General features: G+C 41.2%; 2 protein-coding genes across 2 annotated transcripts in view; one reads left to right on the forward strand and one right to left on the reverse strand.

Moving 5' to 3' along the window:
• The window catches only part of HDAC8 (histone deacetylase 8), a 338,343-nt gene that overhangs the window by 268,464 nt on the left and 42,045 nt on the right, over nt 1-27,834 (forward strand). The gene's annotated exons all lie outside the window — the stretch shown is intronic.
• On the reverse strand, nt 16,573-16,872 carry LOC101639703 (CDGSH iron-sulfur domain-containing protein 1-like). Its single transcript, XM_045290239.1, has one exon. It carries the CDS (start codon nt 16,870-16,872, stop codon nt 16,573-16,575), a length of 300 nt encoding a protein of 99 aa, XP_045146174.1.

Consider the following 27,834-nt stretch of genomic DNA (forward strand, 5'->3'; position numbering starts at 1 on the left):
TCAGTGGTTTGGAAAGAAGTCCACTTGAGTTTTGCTAAAAAGTTTATATTAGCCCTGACCTCATTGTTTCCCCCTTTTGGCACAAAGCATGTTCTTTCTTTGAAAGCAGCCTGAGGAAATTAAGACAAGTGTATTACTGGAAGAACTGATCTGCACCCATCTGCAGATCTCAGAGACATGTTTAAACAGGTTTGTCTTTTTTCTAAATCTGTGTAATATATAAACTAGAACCCTAGTTACAATACTGCTTTTACTCACAGGTTGTTAGTAATCAGAACAGCTGGATACTGGCATAGCAATAATTACATAGACTAAAGAAATAGACTTTTGAGTGAAGAAATAATTCCACATATATCATGTGAACTGATTTTTGACTAGAGTGCGAAGTCCTTTCTGTAGGGAAAGAAAAATATCTTCTAAAAACAGTGTGGGAAAATAGGATTTCCACATGTAGAAATATGAAACAGTGTAAAACTGCTTTCTACCATATAAAAAAAATTCTAAATGGATTAAGTACCGAAATGTACACACTAAAGCCATACATTTCTTACAAGACAATGAAAGGGTAACCCTGCCAGGCTTAACTTTTAACAATAGATTTTACTGTATAATAACAACCAAAAAGAAGTAGATAAATAGGATATCACAACAATTTAAAACTCGTTCAACACAAAAGACTACCAAAAATGTTAAAAGACAAGCTGCTAACTAAGTGAATAAAGCAAACAAAATACAAAAATATTGATTAGAATGTGTGGAAGTCAGAATCCTTATCCGTTTCTACTGGGAATGCACAATGGTACTTTGTGGAAAACTGTGGCATTTCTTCAAAAATATAAAAATAGAACTACCATATGATCCCACAATTTCACTCCTGGCCATCTACCCAAAATGCTGGAAGGCAAACATGAAAACAGAGACTGGTACATAAATGTTCATAGCAGCACTATTAAAATAACCAAATGGTGGAAACAGCCTAAATGCCCATCAGCAAATGAATGGACTAACAAATGTAATTCATACATAAAATGGAATATGACTTAAAAAAGAAAAAACGTACTGCCATCAAATCAATGCCAACTCATAGCGACCCTATAGGTAGAACTGTCCCTGTGAGTTTCTAAGATTTTAATTCTTTACGGAGTAGAAAGCCCCGTCTTTCTCCCACAGAGTGGCTGGTGGTTTTGAACTGCCAACCTTGCAGATCACAGCCGAATGCGTCCAGGACTCCCTTGGAATACTACTCAGCCAGTAAGAAAATTGAAATTGCGATGCATGGTACCATGTAGCTGGAGATTGAAGACACGATGAGTGAAATAACCACAAAAGGACAAATTTTGTATGACCTCAAATATAAAAAGGCAAGAACATGCAAATAGATAGAGAAAAAAGTTTCTTAGTGGTCACCAGGGGTTATAAGAGAAGAGCAAGGGGGTGAGGGTGTCTGTTCCTTATGGGAAAGTTTCATTGGTTGAAGTAGGATTGTACAACCAATTAAGTAAAGTGTTGCCAGTAAGTTGCACAGCTGAAAAAGTTGAGTTAACAGAAGTTATGTTATAAATATACTTACAACAATGACACAAAAAGAGAGAGTCACTGTTGAGGGTACTAATGTGTAACCAAACACCACATGAGATTTAGTTACTTGGTTTGGAACTTCAGGATCATGGTTAATTGGCCTAATAACATATTTTCTTCTTCTGTTTTACCTCCTAGTTCATTGAGTAGTGTGTGAGGTTTTAAAAGTTTGCAAGTGGCCATCAAAAGCACAACACTTGAGCTCTATTCATCTGGACCATTAGAGGAAGGGGAGTCAGAAATAGGAGGATAAAATATGTGACTTATTACCTCCTTTGTCATGAGAACAGTACTGATTACTAGTACTCAATATCTTGATCAAAGGTTCTATAAAGGAACCCTAATCAAAAAGTGAATATGCCGAACAGAGAATTTCAGATTCTCATGGAATCCAGATTTTCTGGAGCCATTGGAATTGGATAAACCCCTGGAACTATTGCCATGAGGTAATTTTTAAACCTTAAACTAAAAATAGCCCCTGAAGTCTTATTAAAACCAAATAATAGTTTAGCTGAACTAGTAAAGAATGTCGGTTTTGAGCATTATGTTGTTTTCAGATCTATCTATATGAAATCAAATTGACAATAACAACTCCAAAGATTACAAGAAATCTTAAGATGCAGTGGGTTTATGTTCATAAGGGAAGAACAACCAAGAAATGTAGTGTGAAAATGTTTGCACAACTTGAGTGTAATCAATATCATTGAATTAAGCATAGAATAATGTGCGAATTGGTATGTTTTCCTGTGGGTACTCTCAACAACGGTACTTTTTGTTAATACTTTAAAAGATTAGACAATAAATGCTGGTGAGGATATTAGAAGTTGAAACTCTTATCTATTGCTAGTAGGAATCTAAGATGGTGGAACCATTTTGGAATCATCCCACTTTCTTAAAATGTTAAACAATGAGGTATCATTGTTATTGCTAGGTGCTGTTGAGTCAGCTCCAACTCATAGTGACCCTATGTACAACCAAACAGCACCTGCTTGCTCCTGTGCCATCCGCACAGTTGTTGCTATGCTTGAGCCTCTTATTGTAGCCACTGTCAGGGGTCTTCCTCTTTTTTGCCGCTCCTCTACTTTACCAAGTATGATGTCCTTTTCCAAGGACTTGTTTGTCCTGATGGCATGTCCAAAGTACTTGAAACCAAGTCTCGCCATCTTTGCTTCTGATAAGCATTTTGGCTATACTTCTTCCAAGACAGATCTGTTTATTCTTTTGGCAGTCCATAATATTTCCAATATTCTTCACTAGCACCAACATTCAAATGCATTAATTTTCTACTGTCCTTCATATTCAGCTGTCACTTTGCATAGGAGGCAATTAAAAATACCTGGGTCAGGTGCACCCTAATCATCAAAGTAACATCCTTGCTTTTCAATACTTTAAAGAGGTCTTAGGCAGCAGATTTACCCAAAGCAAGTCATAACTTGATCTCTTGGCTGCTGCTTCCATGAACATTGATTATGGATCCAAGCAAGATGAAATTTTGACAACTTCAGTCTTTTCTCCATTTAACATGATGTTACTGTTGGTCCAGTTGTGAGGATTTGTTTAACATTGAGTTGAAATCCATACTGAAGCCTGCAATCCTTGATCTTCATCAGAAAATGCTTCCTGTCCTTACTTTGAGCAAGCAAGGTTGTGTCATCTGCATATCGCAGGTTGTTAATAAGCTTTTCTCCAATCCTGGTATCATATTATTTTTCATATACTTCAGCTACTCTAATTATGTACTCAACATATAGATTGAATAAGTATGGATAGAAGATAGACCCCTGATGCACACCTTTCTTGATTTTAAACCATACAGAATTCCCTTGTTCTGTTCCCACAACTGCTTCTTGATCCATGTACAGGTTCTGTTTGAGCCTAAAGTGTTCTGGAATTCCCAATCTTCTCAAGTCTTCTCATAGTTTGTTATGGGCCACACAGTGAAACTGATGGAATACCAATTAAACTATTTCAACAAGCTAAGGAAGCAACAGAAGTACTCACTCATCAACAAACCACAAGGAAACATCTTTCCGATGTTCTCCTCTTTCAGCCAAGATTCATCTGATATCAACAATGATATCCCTTGTTCCATGTCCACTTCTGAATCCAGGATTAACCTCTGGTCGCTCCCTGTCAATATACTGCTGCAATCGTTGTTGACTAATACCCAGAAAAATATTACTTGCATAAGGTATTAATGATATTGTTCCATTAATTTTCCCATTCTGTTAGGTTACCTTTCTTTGGAATGAGTACAAATACGGATTTCTTCCAGTCAGTTGGCTAGGTAGCTGTCTGCCAAATTTCTTGGCATAGACGACGAGTCAGTACTTCTATCGCTTCCTCAGCTTGTTGCAACATTTCCATTGATGCGCCATCAATTTCGGAAGCCTTGTTTTTAGCTACTGCCTTCAGTGCCATTTGGACTTCTTCAATTCGATGATGATAATGAAAACACAAACAAAATTGGTGGGGGGGGGAAACCAAAGCCACTCTGAAACCATTTTTCCCTTTGGAGTAGAGAATGCTTCCCATTTCTCTGTTGTTCTGCTCAGGAATATATTCCTTCTTTCCTTCCTTCTCCTTCCTTCATGTATGTATTCATCAAGCACATATAGAGATAAAAAGGACATACTCCCTATCCTCAGAGCTGAGTCTAATAAAATCCATTACTATTGAATCAATTGTAATTCAATAGTAGCTCATGCAACCCTATAGAACAAAGGAGAACTGCCCCATTGAGTTTCCAAATCCATAAGCTGTAGGGAAGCAACATTGCTACTTCTTTCTCACACAAAGAAGCTCGTGTGGTCAAATGGCTAGCCTTTTGGTTAGCAGCTGAGTGCTCTAACTACTGCCCCACCAGGAGTCCTTAGAGTGTAGTCAGGGAGAGAATTAAAGCCCAGTGTGGTGAATGCTATCAAAGAGATTCATACACGGGCACTATGAAAGCAGAATGGTACCTGACCTAGGGGATAGTATAAAGTAAGAAGAGAGAAACCTGTGAAAAGTTCCTAGAGAAAATAGCACTTGGAGAAGGCTTCAAAGAAGGAATTGGGATGAAGTCAGTGCTCTTGTGCTGTTATTGGATGCTGAGTTGATTCCACCTCATAATGGCCTGTGTACCACATAGAATGCAACACAGCCCAGCCCTGTGCCATCCTCACAATTGTGCCTGGGCCTATTGTTGAAGCTGCTGTGAATCCATCTTGTTGAGGGTCTCCTTTTGTGCTGATCCTCTACTTTACTATAAGCATGATGGCCCCCAGGGACTGGTCCCTCCTGACATCATGCACAAAGTATCTCCAGACTCACATCTAAGGAGTATTCCACCTTCATTTCTTTCAAGACAGATTTCTTCGTTTGTCAGTTGCCAACACCATAATTCAAAAGCCTCGGTTCTTCAGTCTTCCTTACTCATTGTCCAGCTTTCCTAGACGTACAAAGCTATGGAAAATACCATGACTTAATCATACACACCATAGTCCTCAAAGTGACTTCTTTGCTTTTTAACACTTTAAATAGATCTTTTGCAACAAGTTTGCCTTGACTGTTTTCTTGACTGCTGTTTTCATGGGGATTAATTGTGGATGCTTGTAAAATGAAATCCTTGACAACTTTAATCTTTTCTCCGTTTATTATGATGTTACTTAGTGGCTCAGTTGTGAAGTTTTTCGTTTCATAACACATCACAGCAATAAAGATGGCAATCCTTTGTCTTTTATACCTATGAAAGCCAAGATGGTAAAGCCAATTTGGTTGCTAGAGTATCGTAAGGATAGCCAGGGGCTGGCAAACTGTATCTCTCAGGCCATATGTGGCTCTTTTGTTACATACATGTGACTCTGATGTAAATTTGAAAATGAAAATAGAACTATCATAGTTTCATTTATAATATTACTTAACTTTTTCTTATTTATAAAAATATATTTATGGCTCTCAAATAATTTTTAAATTGTTGTGAGGGACAGGGTGGGCTCTTCCATCTCCAAACTTTGCCAACCCCTGGGATAAACTATTACCATCCAAAGGGGGAAAGAATCAGCAAATAACAATAATGCTAGATTAATATTTTTACTTTGTTTCACTGAAAGGAGGACAAATGTTAAAAGTCCACAGTATTACAGGGGACAAATCACCATATTAACTTCTCCATATGATGTTTTAATATTTTATTCTTAGTATGTAAAGGCTGAAACTGAATGACTCTTTGCTCTAATATTCTGTTACATTTAGTATCTATTATTTTTGGTATCAGAACATAGTTGCATATTTTTTTAGTAGCAAGGCAATATCCCGGATTGGCATGGGTTGGGGTTATTTTATATATGTTAGCATATATATATATATATATATATATATGCTATGAGTCCTAGGAGCCCTTAATGAGCTTCAAAGGATGAATGACACTGAGGAGTTGTAACATGTCAGAAACCTCCGTTGCAGTGGGGACCTAAAAACCTCATACAGAACTAAGTGCCCCCTAGCTCTACTTTTTGTTTATTTTGCAGAATCTATCACCCTCTGATATATTGTATACTTGTCTTTATGTTTATTTACTATCTGTCTCCTCCTACTAGATTATCAACTCCCTCAGAGTAGACTTTGTTTTGTTTACTGATGTATCCCCTTTACCTGTCACATACACAGATTTATATTGTCTGGCTATGGTAGGCACTCAACAAACATTTTAAAATAAAGGAATAGGCCCTTCATCAAGCCCTACCAGGCCTCCTACACCCTCCTCACCATTGATTTTGGATCACTTGTAGTTCCCTTGTCCCTGGGTTTGTTAACACCCACTTCCTTTCCCCCGCCTCCCCGCTCTCCCATGTCCCTCCTGAAACCCTGGGTCCCATTGTTTTCTCCTCCAGATTAGGGCTTGATCAAGGACAACATAACTGAGAGGAATTACTGAAACCCAAATGAAGGCTGAGCATGATAGTGGGACAAGAGGGAAGTAAAAGGAAATAGAGGAAAGAACTAGGAGGCAAAGGGCATGTATAGAGGTCTAAATATAGGCATGTACACATGTAAATATATGTATATATGATGATGGGGAAATAGATCTATGTGCATATATTAATAGGTTTAGTATTATGGTAGCAGATGGACGTTGGGCCTCTACTCAAGTACTCCCTCAATGCAAGAACACTTTGTTCGATTAAACTGGCATTCCATGATGCTTACCTTCCTGACACAATCACTGAACACAAAGCGGGTACATAACCAAATGTGGTGAAAAAAGCTGATGGTGCCTGGCTTTCAAAAGGTATAGCATCTGGGATCTTAAAAGCTTGAAGGTAAACAAGCGGACATATAGCTCAGAAGCAACAAAGACCACATGGAAGAAGCACACCAGCCTGTTCGATCATGAGGTGTCCAAGGGATCAGGTATCAGGCAACATCAGAACAAAAAATCTTACCATAGTGAATTATGGGGGGGAGTGCAGAGTGGAGACTCAAAGCCCATTTGTAGGCCACTGGAGATCCCCTTGCAGAGGGGTCTCGGGGAGGAGACGAGCCAGACAGGGTGTGATATAGCAACGATGAAAAACAACTTTCCTCTAGTTCCTAAATTCTTCCTCCCCGCTCCCACTACCATGACTCGAATTCGACCTTGCAAGTCTGGCTAGACCAGAGGATGTATACTGGTACAGATAGGAACTGAAAATACAGGGAATCCAGGGCGGATGAGCCCTACAGGACCAGTGGTGTGAGTGGCGAAACAGGGAGGGTAAAGGGAGAGTGGGTAGGAAAGAGGGAACCAATTACAAGGAACTATATGTGACCTCCTCCCTGGGGGACAGACAACCGAAAAGTGGGTGAAGGGAGACGTCGGACAGGGCACGATATGACAAAATACCAATTTATAAACAATCAAGTGCTCATGAGGGATGGGGGAGGGGGAGGGAGGGGAAAATGAGGACCTAATGTCGGGGGTTTAAGTGGAGAGAAAATGTTTTGAGAATGATGTACAAATGCGCTTTACACAATTGATGTGTGTATGGATTGCGATAACAGTTGTATGAGTCCCTAATAAAATGTTTTAAAAAAAAGTTCTTTGTTCAAATCAGGATCCAAGAAGTATATTCATTAAGTTTAGTTATATGCACTTTAGGCTTAAGGCCTTTTGAGCCTAATCGAAAAGCAAGAACGGAGCAGCCTGAAGCCCCACTGAACCTCTCAGGTTCCCTAGCCTTGGGAGCTTTCAGAATGGCCTCTCCCTCGCAGGAGGAAGGTAATCTAGTTCATCATCTAATCTCTCTGTCTGTTCCCCAATTAGAGGTAGTGGTACTGCCACCGTGGGGTGGAGTGCAATGGAATGAGGAAAGAGAACCAAAGAAATGACTTGGAACAAGCTTTCTGCTGTGCTTCCTATCCAACCACCTCCAATCTTTCACCTCAACATAGTTGACCTTAGAAATATTTCATTCAGCTTAGCAAAAGTAATGTAATTACAGGCAATCTTAGGAGCTGCTTACCACTTAGACCTCATTACCAAAGTGTTGCCATCAAATCTATTCCAACTCATAGCAACTCTGTCAGACCAAGTAGAACTGGCCCGTGGGGGTTCCAAGGCTGTGATCTTTGAGGAAGCAAACTGCCACATCTTTCTCCCATCGAGCGACTCTTGGTGTCACGCAGCTGGCCTTCTCATTAGTAGTCAAGCACTTGAACTACTACATCACCAGGGTTCCTTATGTCTAATTACAGTATAGCACAATAATCACTGTGTATAATTTTAAAAGAAACCCTGATTGTACAGTGGTGGTTAAGCATTTGGCTACTAACTGAAAGATTGGCAATTCAAATCCACCAGTCACTCGATGGTAGAAAGATGTGGCAGTCTGCTTCCATGAAGATTACAGCCTTGGGAACATTGTAGGGCAATTCTAATCTTGTCTTATAGGATCACTAAGAGTCAGAATTTACTCCAAAGTAATGGGTATCATTAAAGATGTGAAATACTGACTTTGATAAATTCTACTTTACTTCAATACTTGATTCTTTTTACTCCCATGAACAGTTATAGTCTCAGAAACCCACAGTGAGTCACTGTGAGACAGCATTGACTCAAGGGCAATGCATTTGGTTTGGGGTTTTCAATACTAGATTACTCCAATAGCCACAGCAGACCACGGTGGTTTACACTTAGAAATAGAAACACCCATGTGATACATACTTGCCAGTATCAACCACTGCTGCCTTCTGCCACATGGATCTCAGTCAGATTTTTTGATTGACACCATCCATGAAACATCTTCGTTCTCTTTAGTCTGGTGATGGAGACTGTAAGACAGACAAGTCAGTGTGCCTAAAGTCATTGAGCCCATCAGTGGCAGAACTAGAAGAAGCAGAAGCTGTGGATGCTAGCTTTCTGTGGGAACTGTGACTTGTTCAACCTCCATCCATAAGCTTTCCTCTCTGATAATTACCAACTTACAAAAATGATGCTGTTGGTCCCTGCTGGGCAACTTCTTGAGGAGCAAGCACATGGAAGTTGAGGAGCAGAGTTGGGCACAGCACTGTTCCAGTTCCCGTTTGCCAATTGGAAGAGCCAAACTAATGGCTTGTACCTGGAACCACCCAAGGCCTTGCTTCATTGTCAGGTGGCCTCTGCCAACAGGTTTCTTGCTACTTGCCAGCACCAAAACCAAACTCACTGCCATCAAGTCATTGCTGATTCATAGCGAGCCCCTGCGGGTTTCTGAGACCGTAACGAGCATCTCTCAGAGGTGCTGGTGGTTTCCAAGTGCCAGCCATGCAGCTCTCGGCCCAACTCATAACCACTACACCACCAGGGCTCCAGGCAGCACCGAGGTATTCACCAATCAAGTAAACCAATATTGAAGATGCATATATACCGTGAAGTCATTGTGTCATGAGCCTTTCTTTCAGTGCATGCGTGGTCAAACATTCATTGCCCTGCTTTGTGCTATAAAAGCTATCATGTGATTTTTTTTTTTTTTGCCCCAGAGAACCTTGCTCATGGCATAATGGGAAAGAATGTATGTAAAAAAAATACCGCACCATGGGCGGTAAAAGGTCTTGTGGGAAGCACAAAGAAGGGAATGAGGAACTCTGCCTTTAGGGAGTCAGCAGATACTTCAGAGGTGACCTTTGCGCTCAGTCCTGAAAGATGAGTAGGACTGGGCTAGGCGTAGAGAGGGCTGGACATTCCCTACCAAGGGAAGGGTGAACAGGAAGGCAGGGAGGTATGACCGAGCATGAAGGAACACAGATTCCTTTTGGAGATACAGGGTAAGTGAGTTTGCATTAACGTAGCTGAAGGTCTTAACAATTTAAAGTCAGATTTCAAGGTGAAATTCAGTTTGCTGAGTTTTCACGATCTGCTGTTGTACACCAGCCTTTTGGCCAAACCTACCTCAAAAACTGATGCTAAAATATGCCATTTCCATTTTGCACCAATGGCATTGACACAGCTGTGTGACTTAACAATGTATTTGAGGTGTCTGAAAGCAGCAAAAAAAGAAGCCTTTTCCCCTCGAGTCCAAATCAAGGAAGCAGAGCCTGCTGTGAAGAAAGCTGACATAAAATCTTTGAGGACATTGGATTTTATTTAGGATTTCCTTGTGCTAGGCTTTTGCTATCTCGTGTCTATTCTTAACCGACTGGTGTGTTTCTGTTGCTGCTCACTGCCTTCTTTCTTCATTAGCAAAACTTTAAAACACTGTTGGTTTAAGTGTGGCAAGGTGATAAATCATCCTTGTGTAGACTCTTAAATAAACTATTAGGGAATGAGCCTAAGTGTACTTTTGCTAATCTGTTGATGAGCATTAGCCAACCACCTTCATTTGTCGAATCTCTAGGGCTTTTCACACAATTACCTCCCTTGAGTCTCTGTTAGGTTGGCAAGATGAGGATTTGTATCCGCGTTTTATCAATGTGGAAATGGAGCCTGGAAAGTTTAAGGGGCTCATCCAATGTTATACCAAATTAATCTCTGATCACAATGCTGTGAGCTTTCCTCTTGCCCCATTCTGCCTGCTCTTGATCCCGCCTTTCATCCACAGTGGGATGGTCCTGGGCAAAAGCAGGGCTCACACCTTTATAGGACACCTAGCTGTGTGTGATTGTGGAATGGGCTCCTTGCACTATTCAAAACATTGAGGGAACCGATTACAAGGAACTGTGTGTGACCTCCTCCCTGGGGGACAGACAACCGAAAAGTGGGTAAAGGGAGATGTCGGACAGGGCAAGATATGACAAAATACCAATTTATTAACTATCAAGGGCTCATGAGGGAGGGGGGAGCGGGGAGGGAGGGGAAAAATGAGGACCTAATGTCGGGGGTTTAAGTGGAGAGAAAATGTTTTGAGAATGATGTACAAATGCGCTTTACACAATTGATGTGTGTATGGATTGCGATAACAGTTGTATGAGCCCCTAATAAAATGTTTTTAAAAAAAAAGAGGTACTTCTGGCTGCTTGCCATGTTAGCCCCAAAGTAGTACCATAGAAAAGTAATGGTACAGAGTGACCTGGAGGAGCAAATACCCCTGTAAGAGATGCCATTTGCTCTCTTTGTACCAGCAGTGTCAAGGTCAACCTGCATCAATCTCTTTTCGTGTATTTTAATTGCTTGTAAACTAAGTGTTTCCTGGGTATGCCACGAATAATTAGAATAATGTCAGTGACTGAGTTTTAGAAAGGGAATGGAAAAGCAGACAAAAAAGGGTTGCTCAGAATGGAGAGTCATTGGTTAAAGCATGAGTAGGAGCATTATCTCAGCCTTCTCCAGCCTATTTCTTTACAATGTCACGAGAGCTGCCTGTTCTGTATCTACTTTGACTGCCCTTTATTTTTCTGCATCCCTCCATTAGGTAATGTCAGCTGCTGACAACGAATAGGCCCAAATGACTATATGTCAGAACCATTCATTCACACAGCAGCAATGTATGAAGCACCTACTATGTGCCAGGTTTTACTGAAGTTTAAAGATAAGAAAAGAGTAAGACTCAGGCCCCACCCTTGAGGAGACCACTGCCTAGGGTGGGAGATAGACACATATACAAACAATTATACTACAATGTGATAAGTGTTACAGTGGAGAGGTCAGCATCTGGCTTTGAGAACACAGAGGAGGAACTCACTCCTCTGGGAGAGCTGGAAAGACACAACAGAAAGCAACATTTAGCAGTGGCTCACGGAAGCAACAGATAAAGTGGAACAGATAAAGCAGAGCCGGGGAGACAGTGAAGCTCAGTGTGGCTTCAGGTTAGGGGCCATGGCCAGGCTGTGGCATGAGATAAGGCTAGAGGAGTTGGTTGGACTAAACTGTGAAGGCCTTTGTGTATCCTGCTTTGGAGTTTGGACTCAGTCCTATAGTCAGTGGGAAACCAATCTTGGTTGTAAGCAGGGGGAGTTAGGGCAGAGAATGACATGATCAGACCTAAATTTTTAAAAGAAAGTCAAGGGGAGAGATCAGTAAAAGTCTGATTCAAAGAGCATGTCTTGCTTTTGCTTTATTTTCCCTGTGGATTATAGGTCTCCTTGTCTGTACCTTTAATGTGGCATTTATCACGGTACATTATCATCACTTGCTTGTGCACCTATCTCTGGTCCATTCCCTAAGGTCAGTAGCTAAGTCTTGTGTATCTCTTCATGCCCAGAACCTGGCACACAGGAGCAGGAAAAGACCAGTGTTAAGTGAATGGGTAAACAAATGAATAAGGAAGTTCTAAGCAAGTACAGTTCCACTTTGCCCCCAAGTAGCTCCTCTGATGCATAGTATCAAGTCTGATCATGGCTTTTCTCCTCCCTCTGACAAGCCTATCAATGTATCATTGCCCGTCATGAAAGAAGGATACATCACTCGAAGAAGGCAAGAAAGTTGCTTGCGTCACTCACTAGTGACTCCTTCTCTACCAGACAATGCTCCTGCTCAGTCCTCTCATCAAACAAGGTCAATTTTGCAAGAAGTCCCATAGAAAATCATGAGGGATCAATCTTACAGCCCCGACTTGGCTACTTTTCACTTCTTCCCCCACCTAATTTTCCATTTTTTTCTTCAGTTAACAATGTAAGACTGCATTGACATGAGGCTCTCTGCTCCCATAAAGATTTAAAGCCTTCAGAACCTTTATAGGGTTGGTATAAGCCCTGGCAGCATAGTGGTTAAGCATTGGGCTGCAATCCGCATGGTGGGCAGTTCCAAACCACCAGTAGCTCCGAGGGAGAAAGACTGGAATTTCTACTGCCATAAAGAATTACAGTCCTGGAAACCCACAGGGGTCACTGTGACATGCCAGCATTGACACGCCGGCCGTGAGTGAGATGATTTGGAATTGGCTCGAAGGCAGTGAGGTTTTATGGTATAACTTGTTCAGTTCATATTTATGAAAGGAATTCTAATATTGGAAATTAGAGGATCAACAGTGATGTGGGTAAAATATTAATATTGGCCAGAATCCTTCCCAAAGGGAAGGACCTAGAGACCCCTAATGAAGTGGTGACTATGTGCCCTTCTCTCTCCTGCCTAGCCTAAATCAAAACTCATCGCGATTGAGTCAATGATGACTCATAGTGATCCCCAGTGGGTTTCCAAGATTATAACTGTTTGTGGGAGTAGAAAACCCAGTCTTTCACCCTCAGAGCTGCTGGTCTTGAACTGGCAACCATGCAGATCCCAGCCCAACGTGTAACCACTAAGCCACCGGGGCTCCTGCCTAGCCTAACCCTCCATTTTATCTCCTTTCCTTTCCATCACTTCTGACCCCTTCCCTCTTTGTTCTCACCCCCTTTCCATTTCCCATGCTTGCTTCCTCTATTCTACTTTTCTTAGTTAATTTCACTAGTAGTCCTTTTCTTCTTGACCTCTCGGCCTCTTTCTGGCATCAGATTTTTATTTGTTTTTTAAGTTTTTTGTCGTGAATTGGGTGAAGGCTTATAGAGCAGGTCATTAGTTTTACTTTCAACAGTTCGTACACACTTGGCTTCATGTCATCCACTGCAATCCCCTCAATCAATGTACCATAGCTTATCTCACCTCCTCCCTGTGTTTCCTGTTTGTGTTCCTCTGTCTTTCCTAACTCTTTGGACTTTGTCCTTGGGTAAAGGCTGCCCTTTTGTTCTTAAATGGTTGATTATTGTAAGGTGTTTGTACCACACTAGTGTTAATGTTCCCCTTATAGACCGGTCTATCACTTGACTGAAAAGGGAGCCTCTGTAGTGAGTTCAGATCCAGACCTTAAGTATGACTAAGGGTCATAGTCTTTAGGGTTCTGCTAGTCTCTGTCTAAGTAGTAAGGCTGGTATCTTTTATGATTTTGATAAAATATTCCACATTTTTCTCCCATTCAACCCAGGCCTTTCTAATGTGATCCCTTTCAGAGCAGTTGGTAATGGTAGCCAGTTACCATCTAGTTCTTCTGGTCTCGGGGTTGTGGAGTGTGATGTTTGTATGACACATTAGTCCATGTATCCTTGGGTCTTTTGATTTCCATCACTTTTCTTTCCTTTGTCCAGGGAGAGACTAGGAGCTGTGTCTTACATGGCCACTTTTGAGCTTGTAAGACCCCAGTCACTACTCACCAAAGTAGGTTGTAAAACATTGTCTCTATGAACTGTTATTCCAATTGGCCCTAATATCCACTAAGGCTGTAGTCCTGGCCCTCAGACCCAGCATGACTTTAGATATGGGGTCCAATATTAGAGCTTCAGAATTCAACCTCATCCAACCTGAATATGTCCAAGAAAGAGGGCATTTATAAAGAAATCCAGTTTCACTACTGTCTATTGCATTCAAAACTCCGATTGCTTTGTACCATTAGAAAGTACGTTGTTATGTGCCAACAAGTCAGTTCCGAATCATAGTGACCGTATGTACAAGATAGCACTGCCAGGTTCAGCCCCATCCTCACACTTGTAGTTCTCTTTGAGCTCATTGCTACAGCCACTGTCAGTCATCTCTCCGAGGGCTTTCCTCTTTTCTGATACCTCATTCTTTCCTAAGCAGGATGTCCTTTTCCAGGTACTGGTCTCTCCTAGAAACATATTCAAAGTCTATATGATGAATTCTTGCCCTCCTTGCATCCTTTCTGGCTGTACTTCTTCCAAGACACATTTATTTTGTTCTTTTGGCAATCCGTGGGACCTTCATTATTCTTCACCAGCACCATAGTTCGAATGCATTGATTCTTTTTTGGTTTTAATTATTCAATGGCCAACTTTCACATACATAGGAGACGACTGAAAATACCATGACAGAACCCTAGTAGTGTAGTGGTTACGAACTGGACTGATAACTGCAAGGCCAGCAGTTCAAAACCACCAGCCACTCTTGAGGAGACAGACTGGACTTTCTATTCTGGAAACAGTTACTGTCATGGAAACACAGGGGGCATTCTACTCTGCCTTATAGGGTTGCTATGAATCAGCATTGACTCCACGGCAGTGAGTTTTAGTTTGGTTTGGTTTTGGTTTGGGGTCAGACATACCTTAATCCTCAAATTGACACCTTTGCTTTTCAATACTTCAAAGAGGTCTCGTGCAGCAGATTTACCCAATGCAATGTATCCTATGACCTCTTGACTGCTTTCATGAGCATTGATTGTGGATCCAAGCAAGATGAAATCCTTGACAACTTCAACCTTTCCTCTGTTTATCATGATGTTACCTATTGGTCCACTTGTGAGGACTTAGGTTTTCTTTACTTTGAGTTGTAACCCATATTGAAGGCTGCAGTCCTTGATCTTCATCAGCAGGTGCTTCAAGTTCTCTTACTTTCAGCAAGCAAAATTGTGCTGTCTGCCTATCACAGGTTAATAAGCCTTCCCCCAATCCTGATGCCCCACTCTCCTTGATATAACCCAGCTTCTCTGATGATTTGCTCAGCATACAGATTGAATAAGTGTGGTGAGAGGTTACAACCTTGATGACCGCTTTTCCCCACTTTAAACCTTATACCGTATACACTTGAGGATAAGCCGACCCGAATATCAGCCGAGGCACTTAATTTTACCACAAAAACTGCATTAAAAACGTTGAAAAACTCGGTTTATACATGAGTATATACGGTAGTTGGTATTCCTTTGTTTTGTTCATACAACTGCCTCGTGATCCATGTACAAGTTCAACATGAATACAATGAAGTATTCCAGAATTCACATTCTTCTCAAGGCTGTCCATATTTTGTTATGATCCACATTGTTGACTGCCTTTGCCTAGTCAATAAAGCACACTGGTGTTCTCTGCTTTCAGCCACTGACATCAGTAATGACATCCCTCGTTCCGCGTCCACTTCTGAACCTGGCTTGAATTTCTGGCAGCTCTCCTTCAATGTACTGCTGCAACCATTGTTGAATGATTTTCCACAACATTTTATTCATATGTGATACTTGAGCATTCTCTTGTGTCACCTTTCTTCCTAGAACCTTGTTTTTGGCTAATGCTCTCGTTGTTGCTTGAACTTTTTCCTTCATAACCATTGGTTCTTGATCATATGCTACCTCCGGAAATGGTGGACTGTCCCCTAGTTCTTTTGGTTACAGTGACTATATTCTTTCCATCTTCTTTTCCTGCTTCCGGCATCCTTCAATAGTTTGCCCATAGACTCTTTCACTATTGCAACTTGAAGCTTGACATTTGTCTTCAGTTCCTTTAGTTTAAGAAATACCATGCGTGTTCTTCTGTTTTGGTTTTCTTTTTGTATGATTTTGAGAATACTGTTAATTTCAACATACAACTACATTCAGTTATCATCATTAGTTTGAGTTCAGAGAAACAGATCCTTAAAAGACTGAAATACCCCACAGGCCATGAGATTGTTTTTTGCCTTTTCTGATTAAACAAATGTGCACCACGATGTTTCAACAAGTAAGGTAAATGCCGTGAATGTAAAAGCTGTAGTTTACAATGTGTACCACATTTAGAACACAGGGGCTGTGAGTTAGACAGAAGTGGCAGTCATTCTAATTAAATAACCAGATCACATTATGCCAGGTTAGTTTGCAGCATCAAAATTGGCCATTAAGTTTCTTTTTCCTTGATCAGAGGTCCCACGTTGTCTCCAGTCTCTTCATTGTGTTTTGTGTGAGCTCCATCACAAAATGGGAACTTTTTGGATCTCCAGCAATGGCAATACACAGGTTTATCTCCCAAGGCCTCCATGTTGAAAGCGTGTACTACCTTGGGGTTGTCTTTCTGGATATGAAGATTTACTGTGGCTTTGTGGCGATGATCTTTGACATAAAACTCTTGTAAGCCAGTAGAAGTGGTAATTGCTGCGATCCCTTCAGCTCTTACGCCGGAATTGGATGTCAGATTCATGGCTCTGTCGCTTGCAAAGCGTGGGCACAGCGTGTGAATAGCGGTAAAAAAAAGGTGCGAGGAGCGTCCTAAGAGTGCATACACAGGGCTCCTATTTTTGTTTCTAACTCTAGGACTGTACACATTTCATTATAATATTTCACTTTGTCTTCTTGAGCTACCCTTTGGAGTTTACGATTCAATTTTTTGACATCATCATTTCTTCCAATTGCCTTAGCTACCCGGTGATTAAGAGCAAATTTCATAGTCTCTTCTGACACCCACTTTTATCTTTTCTTTCTTTCTCTCCTATCTTTTTAATGACATTTTGCTTTCTTCATGAATGTTGTTTGTGGTGTCATGGCTCATCAGGTCATCTGTCAATATTGTCCAATGCAGCAAATCTGTCCTTAATATGTTCCCGAATTCCAGGTAGAATAGACTCAAGGCTGTATTTTGGCTCTTAGGAACTTGTTTTCATTTTCTGAAGCTTCAACCTGAATTTCCATATGAGCAATTGATGGTTTGTTCCACATTCAGCCCCTGGCCTGGCCTGGTAATAGCTGCTAATATTGAGCTTCTCCATCATCTCTTCCCACAGATAAAGTCAATTTCGTTTCTGTGTATTCTATCTGGAGAAGTTGGTGTATATAGTCACCTTTTTCTTTTGTTGAAAAAAAAGTATTTTCTATTAATAAGTCATTGGTCTTGCAAAATTCTATCATGCAATCCCCAGCTTCATTTATACCACCAAGACCATATTTTCCAAGTACTGTTCCTTCCTCTATTTCCAACTTTTGCATTCCAGTTGCCAATGCTTATTAATTCATCTTGACTGCATGGTTGATCAATTTCCAGCTATAGACATTGGTAGAATTCTTCCATTTCTGCATCACTCGCTCTGGTGGTGGCACATGAATTTGAAGAATAGTTGTATTGACTGGATTTCCTTGTATGTGAATAGATGTTATCCTGTCACAGACAGCACTGTACTTCCAGATAGATCTTGAAATATTCATTTTGACAATGATGTGATGCTATTCCCCTTGAATCTGTCGTTCCCAGCATAGTAAGCTGTGTACCAGTGCATTTCAGCTGACTAGTGCCTAGACTGTCCATCTTTATGGGTTCCATTTAATTTTTTACAGCTTCCCATTTTTCTTAATTTAAACTTCATATATTCCAAGTTGTAGTTGCTAATTGATGTTCACAGCTGTGTCTTCTCATTTTGATTCATGTTCCACCAGCAAATTAAGCTCCTGAGGGCTCTTCTCTCCCACGCTTTACTCCATCCCCGGCATTATTACTCCATCCATGTCATTAAACTTTGAGAAGGCAGCTTTTCCTGGATCATATTTTGAGTGCCTTCTGACCTGAGAAAGTCCTCTCCTGGCACTATCTCTGACAATGCTTTGCTTCTATTCATCAAGTTTTCAGTTTCTGACAGTGTTTCTGTGCTCTCCATAAGGTTTTCAGGGACTGATGAAGCACTGGAAGCACTCACTCATCTATGCCAAGAAATTTGGGAGATAGCTGCTTGGCCAACTGACTAGAAGAGATCCATATCTGTACTCATTCCAAAGAAAGATAACACAACAGAACACGCACATTAGAATATCGTATCATTAATATCACATGCAAGTAAGGTTTTACTGAAGATCATCCAACGGGGGTTGTAGCAGTTCATTGACAGAGCTGCCAGAAATTCAAGCCAGGTTCAGAAGAGGATTTGGAACAAGGGATATCCCTGCTGATGTCAGACGGATCTTGGCTGAAAGCAGAGAACACCAGAAAGATGTTTACTTGTGCTTTATTGATTAGGCAATGTCATTCAACTTTGGCTCATAACAAAGGATATGGACAGCCTTGAGAAGAATGGGAATCCCAGAACACTTCGTTGTGTCCCTGTGGAACCTGTTCATGGATCAAGAGATAGTTGTGCGAAGAGAACAAGGGCATACTGCATGGTTTAAAGTCAGGAAAGGTGTGTGTCAGGGTTGTATCTTCTCACCGTATGCTGATCAAATCATATGCTGATCAAATCATCAGAGAAGCTGGGTTCATGTGGGAGGGGGGAGCGGGGAGGGAGGGGAAAATGAGGACCTGATGCGGGGGGGCTTAAGTGGATAGCAAATGTTTTGACAATGATGAGGGCAATGAATGTACAAATGCGCTTTACATAATTGATGTGTGTATGGATTGTGATAAGAGTTGTATGAGCCCCTAATCAAACTATTAAAAAATAAATAAATAAATTTTTTTTAAAAGAATGGGGCATCAGGATTGGAGGAAGATTAATTAACCTGTGACAGGCAAATGGCACAGTTGAAGTGTCCAGAGTAAGGCAAACTTGAAACACTTGCTGATAAAGATTAAGGATTGCAACCTTCAGTATGGGTTACAAATCAAAATAAAGAAAACCCAAACCTTTACAGGAGTAGAAAGCCTCTCTTGTTGAGGGCCTGGTGGTTGCACACTGCTGATCTTGTGGTTAGGAGCCCAAAATGTAATGCACTACACCAAAAGGATGCCTGTATTTAAGGCCACATAGCTAATAAATCTCACTGCCATCCAGTCAATGCTGACTCATAGTGAGTCCCTGTGGGTTTCTGAGACTGTAACTGTTCACGGGAGTAGAAAGCTGAGTCTTTCTCCCACATAGCTGCTGGTGGTTTTGAACTGCCCACCATACATATCACAGCCCAACATGTAACCACTATGCCACGAGCAGCTCCACAGGAGAAAGACTGGGCTTTCTACTCCTATAAACAGTCACTGTCTCAGAAACCCACAGGACGTCACCGTTAGCAGTGAGAGGGTTTTTTAATTTCTAGGTAGACCCGCACACAGTTACAATCTTGGAAATCCACTGGAGACGTCCAATTGTGAAGCAAAGATACAAGGTTAGGTCCTTATGATTCCAAAAATCCTACTCTTTAACCACTATTCATGGAAAACAAAGCCTATGGGGCCAGAAATCCAAGCTCACATCAATTATTTTAACACTATGATGTTGAACATGTCGCTTAATTTGTCCAATGCCGCACACATTGTAATGTGACCCACACCACACAGTTTAGTGTTGATTATTCTTAAGAAGATGTCATGGTAGCATGTGGATTAAACATTGGACTGACTGTTAGTGCAATGTCAGTGGTTCAAACTCACCAGTTGCAATGTGGGAGAAAGGCTGTGTGCTGCTGTAAGGATTTACACTTGGAAACCCTGTAGAGCATTTCTCCTCTTTCCTATAGTGTCACTATGAGTCCAAATCGACCCAATGGCAGTGGATTCCAGTAAATAAAATTTTGGATTATAAGCTTCTGGAGAATAGTCACCAGGTCTTAATTCTTTTTTTTTGGTACTCATCTTCCCCCAGGTCTTAGAATAGTGCTCGGCATTGAAAACACAGACACAACTATGGGCTAATGTGAGGACCTTACAATATAGAAAATACAGAAAAGGAATATATGTATTTGTTTTTAATAACTGTATATTTTAACCAATGAAATAAAACTAATTTATAATAAATATTTTCTTTGATTATATTTGATTGATTCTCATTAAGTTAACATTTAGTTTACTTAACTGTTTTGCTTAATGAACATTTCTGTACCAACAGTTAAAATATCTTAAACAACTAAATATTAAAATTATTCCCATGCCCTCTTCTTTCACTCACTGATTGATGCAAATAAACAGTTCTTGGCACAACTATGTATTGGCATATAAGCTTCACCATCAAGCAGTTCTTAAGTACCTACTCTGTGTTCAAACTATGAAATGAGTACTAAAGGAAGGATACAGATGTAATCTGCATAGATACCAGGTATTCCTCCCAGCAACTAAGAATTCTGTTTTCCTTCCATTCTCATGTCTAACATCTCATCTAATATCCTGTATCTGCCTCTGGTTCTCTCTCCCTGATGCCTCGTTCATTCTCTGGATGTTCCTAATCTCTCATCCCCCCTGATCTGCTAGCAATTGCCTTTGATGTGCTGCTCTCTGCCAGTTCAAGTCAACAACTAATGGACTTATTACTTTTGTTTGTGTTGTGAAGCCACGGCAATAAAATTTACTCCCAATAATGCCACTGCCATTTTATGGCCTTAAAATGTACCATAACTGAGGGGGGGAAAAGTACCATAATTGATGTATCTGGGGTAACTGAATTTCTTATAATTTTTTCTGAGAAAAAGAAAGCCTTTTTGTTTCCATCATGGTTGGAGCCAGGTTCTTTTATGGAGTAATCGGTGGTATGGGAAATCTTGAGAAGCATTATACTTGGCTAGGTTATAAGAGATGCTTCAAAGTGTGGGTCCTGTGTTTTTCTGGTTGTGATGACTTCTACTCACAGTATGATTCGTAAAAAATAAATACTCTTTCTGGCCAGGGCTCTCATTATATTCGGTGGCATAACCTCTCGAACTGGAGACAGAATAAAGTCTTAAAGAGTCTGTGGCATACAGGCACCAACCCCGGGCATACCCTACTATACTCAAATATATTTTTAAGACAAAGGCTTTGATTTAACCACAAAAAATTGAGAGCTACTTGGGGTATTGTAAACAGTGGGGTGAATAGAAGTAGTATCAATCTATTGACAAGGAGACAGAGAGGCTAGTTAGCCACAGGAGCATTTGCCAGCATTACAAATATATGCCTTTAAGCATCTTTCTGGTAGCCCTGGGTTATAAACTGGACTTCTAATGGCAAGGTCAGCAGTTTGAACCCACCAGTCATTCTGTGGGATAAAGATGAGGCTTTCTGCTCTCATAAAAATTTACAATACTGGAAACCCAAAGAAATGGTTCTGCTCTGTTCTATAGCGTTTCTATGACAATGATGTCTCTCAGGTGAACCAGAGACATATATAAACCATAGATATATGAATGGATTTGGAGTTTACACTTAATTCTAGTCCCAATCTAAGAATAATTCATTCTTATGACATACTCCTGTTTGGAGTCTTAAAGGTTTGTCTTCAAGCCAGCTGCCATCTAAGCGAGATGTTACGTAAATCCACATGGAAGATGCACATCAGCCTGTGTGATCCAAATAACCTTGTTATCAGACAGAGAGCATTAAAGTCGATTATGGAAGACATAGGTTAAAATGCAATATCATTTGATCTCCTTGTTGACTCACTCGAAAGTTGTTTCAATTTTGAAAAGTGAAGGGGTTAAAGCTTCTGTTGAGTTCTCTCTAGCCGTAGAGCAGGGGTGTGAATAGCCCTGCAGAATGCGTTGAAAAGTGGATTATTGAAGGCACAGTTAAGTTAAAAATTAACACCTTATCATTTGAACTCCCTTTTGATCCATTTTAAATGTGTTCTATTTGTTAATACTTTCTGCTTTCTTTTTGATTGAGGTTTCTCTCTTTTACTTTGTTATTTGCTGTTAGTTTGTTTTCATGTTTGTCTGTATATGAAATCCAGTATAGGTAAAATGGTACAGACAGTAACTGGATTAGTGGTTCTTGGGGGTATGGCAGGGGAAGTTGGTGGGGATGGGGGAAATGGGGAGCTAATTCATAATGATGAGTACAAGAACCAAGAAAATGTTCTAAAGCCAATTGTGGTGATGATTATACAACTCTTCTTGATATGATTGAACTATTGAATTGTATGATAGTTGAATTATATGTTAGTAAAACTGTTAAAAATGGCAGTGGGCTTTGTGTTCGTTTAAAGCATCTTTCATAAATGTGTTTTACCCCTATAAGATTTCCATGAGATTTCACCTTACTGTTCTTTCTTCCTTTCTGGTTGCTCTTTTTTCTGCCCATTCGTTGTTCTTTTTCTCCCTTTACCATCATCGAAATACAGAGATTTTCTTCTTTTTTTGGTCTTAATCCCCAGTCATTATCCTATATCTCTAGCTGCCTGCTAGACATGTGGACCTAGGTTCTCTTCTGTTGTCTCAGACCCAACTAAAGACAACCTCATCTTCCCCGAGCCAGTTTAGCTCTTCCCGCGAATTCATTCAACTCTGTTAAGTTACACTGAGGTTCTTTCACTTACTCAGACTCAAAAAGAATTCTGATGGTCCAATAGTTACATCTTGGCTGCTAACTGAAGGGTGGTTGTTGCGAACGCACTCCTCAGTTCTTGTAGATGAAAGACCTGGCAATCTACTCCTGTGAGGATTACACCCTAGAAAATCCTCAGGCAGGTCTACTGTATGGCATGGGACAGCTGTGAGTCAAAATCAGCTCAGTGATATGCAGCAGTCACAACCCAGGCTCAAAACCTAGGAGTCAACTTGGACTTCTCGCCTCTCCCATCATAACCAGCCAATTAGTACGTCCTGTTAAATTGTTGAGACTGCCTTGAAAACATCTCTTTCCTCTCTTCTCCAACCCTATAGTAATCAACCTAACTCAAACCTTTATTACTTCCCCTATGGCTATTCGGTAGCCTCCATACTGGTCACCCAACCTTTATATACCCAACCTTTAGATATCCTAAGGTACAGCTTCAGTCTTGATACTTCCGTGGTGTCTTATCTTATCAAGTCCTGACTCCTCAACATGAGATCCAAATTTCATGTTTTTCTCCAACGCAAGCCAAATTATTGTACTTTCTGGCCTCGAAAGTTGTCTTACATTCTCTTGCCTCTACTGACTACCCCCTCTCACACACATTCCATCCCTGCCTGATTGCCATCACTTTCATCCATCCTTCAACACCCTATTTATTCCTACTGGATGCAAATCTCAGACCACCAATAGCACTTTATATCATCATGCAAAACACATGTATTGAGCACTTATTATTTTCCAAGCCCTACTATAGGAGCTGTGAATAATATAAAGGTGGATAGAACCATGTTCTTCCCTTAAGGAACACTGGCTAGTGGCCCAGGAAGACATACCTGGCAAAAAAAAAAAAAAGACATACCTGGCAGACTAAATACCTACCAGTCTGCCTCTAATTCCCATCCTATGGGCTCTTTCCCCCTCAAAAAGTTTGTGAGGGAAAAAATGGAAATGAAAGATAATGGAATTTTCCTCCAAGCTTTTTGAAGCTCTTTCATATACTTAAGACCCTCTCATCTTAAAATACCCACCCTACCCCTGTATTGCTACCCCGGTGTTGTAGTGGTTAGTATGAGTTGAACTGTGATCTGAATGGTTGGCAGTTCAACACCACCAGCAGCTCTGTGGGAGAAAGACTGGGCTCTCTACTCCCCCCAAACAGTTACAGTCTCAGAAACTCATAGGGCGATCATGATCATCAATGACTCAATGGCAATGAGAGTTGCGTTTGCCCCTATATCAAATTCCTAAAAGAAAATGAGTGTATTCTCAATCTCATCTCCACTTCTGACTCTTCAACCCACTCCAGTCTTGCTTCTGTCCACACCCTCCATGGGCTCTGCAGCAGCAAAGGTCTCCTCCTGAGCAAATCAGAAGACGTCTCTCGGTCCTCTTTCTGTAGAATTTCAAATTGTTCTCAGGTCTGTGTTTATGCCCTTTGTCCACCTCTAAAGTGTTGCCATTCCCCATGATTCTTCCCTTGCCTCTCTTCTCACTCTGTAATAACCATCCCTTGCTAGCCAAGGCAATCTCATCCACTTCCTTGGGTTTATTGTCATCAATAATTCCCAAGTCTATAACACCTATTATGTATCTCAGGCCTAAACTCTCCCCTAAATTCCAGGCCACTATATCAGCAGAATCTTTCCAATTCAATAACGTGCTCCCAACTGAACTCATTATCACACACGCGTGTGTTAGACTACTACCACTATCAAACCTTTTTGTTGGCCTTTATGCCCTATTCTGCTAATCCTCCTCCTACATGGCCAGAAATCCCTGACTTTCCCTGCTTTGTTACTGTGCACATTCAATTCATTGTTTAGTCCTGTTAATGCTATCTTTTAGGCTATTCCTCCCTCAGCTGTCCTAGATCACACCGTGCTCATCTGGACTCTTAACAACAGCTTTCTCCGTACTTGCTTCCTTTCTCTCAATTTCCAATCCATTCTCCACATTGCAGCCAATGAGCCTTCTAAAGCACATATTTTGGAAGTTGCATTTAAAATGTCTCATTTAAAAGCTTCCAGTATCTCCCCCAGCCTACATTCATTTTTACCTCAGGGATTTTTTTAACCACCTACTATGGAAAGGAGCCCTTAAGGTAAAGTGGGCTGCGCATGTAGCTACTCAACACAAGATCAGTGGCTCAAGCCCACCAGTACCTCCATGGGAGAAACATGAGGCTATCTGTGCCCATAAAGATGTAAAGTCTCAGAAACGCAAAGGAGTAGTTCTATTCTGTCTCATAGGATTGCTATGAGTCCCAGTCAACTCAATGGCAGTGAGTGAGATGGGAAGATGTCACTTTAAAGACATGGTATTTTCAGTCACCTCATATGCATAAAAAGCTGGACAATGAATAAGAAACACCATAGAAAAACTAGTGCCTGAATTATATGGTGCTGGCAACGAATATGGACTGCTAAAAGAAGGAACAAACCTGCTTTGCAAAAAGTACAGCCAGAATGCTCCTTAGAAGAGAGCCTGCCGAGACTTCATCTCACATACTGTGGACATATTATCAAGAGGGACTAGTCCCTGGGGAAGGACACCATACTTGGCAAAGTAGAGGATCCAAAAGTAGGAATATCCTCAATGAGATGGAATGACACAGTGACTACAGCCCAATCTACTACCATCAAGTTGATTTTAATTCATAGACTTCAACAATGGACTCAAATGTGGCGTGGCAATGATCATAAGGATGGCTCAGGGCTGGGTGCTCCACTCTGTTGTACATAGGGTCGCCGTGTGTTTGAACCAAGTCAATGGCACCTAACAACAACAAGACGGGCAGCTGTTGCTTTGGGAACTAACAATACAGCAGGAAACAAAACAATACTCGGCCCTCATTGAATTTCTAGTCTGGGATGAGACCAGATTTCTTAATGTGGTTGGCAAACAGGACCCACCGTTACACTAATGCCAGCCTCCCTGGTCTCATGTTTGTGCCCTGCTCTCTAACCATGCCTAATTCATTTCCATGTGCGATTTTATTCTCCATCTCCCTGTGTTTACCCAGGCGCTGTTACGAATGCATCCCTCCTATCCATCATACACTCTTTACCTGCCATATGTGTTGCTTTGGAGAATTAAGTTCATTAGTCCATAAAAAGTACTTGATGGTACATGTTAGGTGCCTGACACCTAATAGGCTTTTAATAAATGTTAGCCATCAGGAGCCCTGGTGGTATAGCGGTTATCAGTGGGGCTGCCATCCAAATGGTCGTCAATTTGAAACCACTAGCTGCTCCTCAGGAGAAAGACAGGGCTTCCTATTCCCATGAAGAGTTAAAGTCTTGGAAACTCACAGGGGGTCGCTATGGGTCACCATTGACTTGATGGCAATGACTTTGGTTTGGTTTGGTTCAGGCACTACTTTTATTTTTAGGATGATCGTGTTGCCAGTATTCTACAAGAATCCCTCCTAGTTGGCCTATCTTATTATCTTTATACCGCAGAGATTAACCTAGTGTGGCACCTCAAAAAAACTCACTGCCATCAACTCAGTGCCAACTCATAGGGATCGGATAGGACAGGATGGAACTGCCCCTTTGAGTTTCCGAGGCTGTCACTGTATCCAGGCGTAGAGTAGAAAGCCCCTCCCGAGGCGTGGCTGGTGGTTTCAAACTGCTGACCTAGCAGATCGCAACCTGATGCATAACCACTATCCCACCAGGGGCTCCTAGTGTGGCACCTAATGGATACTTCCTAAATGATGCAGGAAGGATAAAAGGATTGATTGATTCAGGTTTGTAGCTTGGTTTCCTTTGGAGTTACGAAAGAATACCCATAACCTTAAGATATCTTCTAATTTTTTAACCACATATGTAAATTCTATGCTGTTTCCATTGTGAGAGCAAGATTTGAATAGGAAGGAGCACTAAACTGAACTAGAGTTAAGCTCCAGTAGCTATTACCTTCAACATCCATCCCTATGGCCACCTTATACCAGTACTTTCCATTTCCCACCCCCTCCCCAGCATCGTGTTCCCTTTGAAAATGTGTAACCTGAAAATCAGAAAGCAAAAGGAGTACTGTAGAAAAAGGAGGAGGGCTAGAATGGGGTTAGTATCTCCCTCCTTCCTTTACTGACATCAAAGCTCATGCTTTCACTTAGAGGTCAGCTGGCTTCTTTCATCCCCTGCTCCACCTGTCTGGAAATGGGCTTGCTGCTTGCCCATTTCCTTTCCCCTTCAGGACCCTAGGGCAGTTTCAGGGTGGGGCCTGGAGCTATTTCTAGTGTTGGCCAAATCCCTCCACCCCAACATCTCCTTTCCCTTATGTGATCATATTTCCTTTCCACTTTGCCAGTAAGTAACAAGTGGCAGGACCATAGGACAGAAAACAAGGAGAGAAATCAGTTTCTCCACAGTCACTAGACTGAGCTAATGACTTCAGTTAAGTAGTGAAGGGCATAAGGACTGCTAGGCCTTGCCTGAAAGAGGGAACAACCTCTTCTTCCTACATCCCAGCCCCAAGTGCTATGCCCAGTAGCCTCAGGATATGGATAAGAAAGTAGTTAAGCAAAGCCCTTTTGAGTCAGGAGAAGGGAATTCACATTTAGTAAATTCCTAGTATTTGCCACCCCTGTGCTCAGCTCTTTTGTATGTATTATCTCACTGGTCCTAAACAATGTAGCCAGGCAAGCATCATTATCCCTAATGTAGAGAAGACAAAAGAAGAGATTAAGACCATTGCCCAAGGCACATAGCTAAATCCAGGTACTAAAATCGGCATTTGCCTGACCCTAAAGACCTCACCTCATTATATTACCAAAGAGATCTGGTCAAGCTGTTTAGTTGTTTTTTATCGTTTTATTAGGGGCTCATACAACTCTTATCACAGTCCATACATACATCAATTGGGTAAAGCACATTTGTACATTCATTGCCCTCATCATTCTCAAAACATTTCCTCTCCACTTAAGCCCCTGGCATC

Source organism: Echinops telfairi, unplaced genomic scaffold (assembly GCF_000313985.2).
Source record: "Echinops telfairi isolate 266 unplaced genomic scaffold, ASM31398v2 ScPeMD7_34;HRSCAF=130, whole genome shotgun sequence".
Classification (NCBI taxonomy): Eukaryota; Metazoa; Chordata; class Mammalia; order Afrosoricida; family Tenrecidae; genus Echinops; species Echinops telfairi.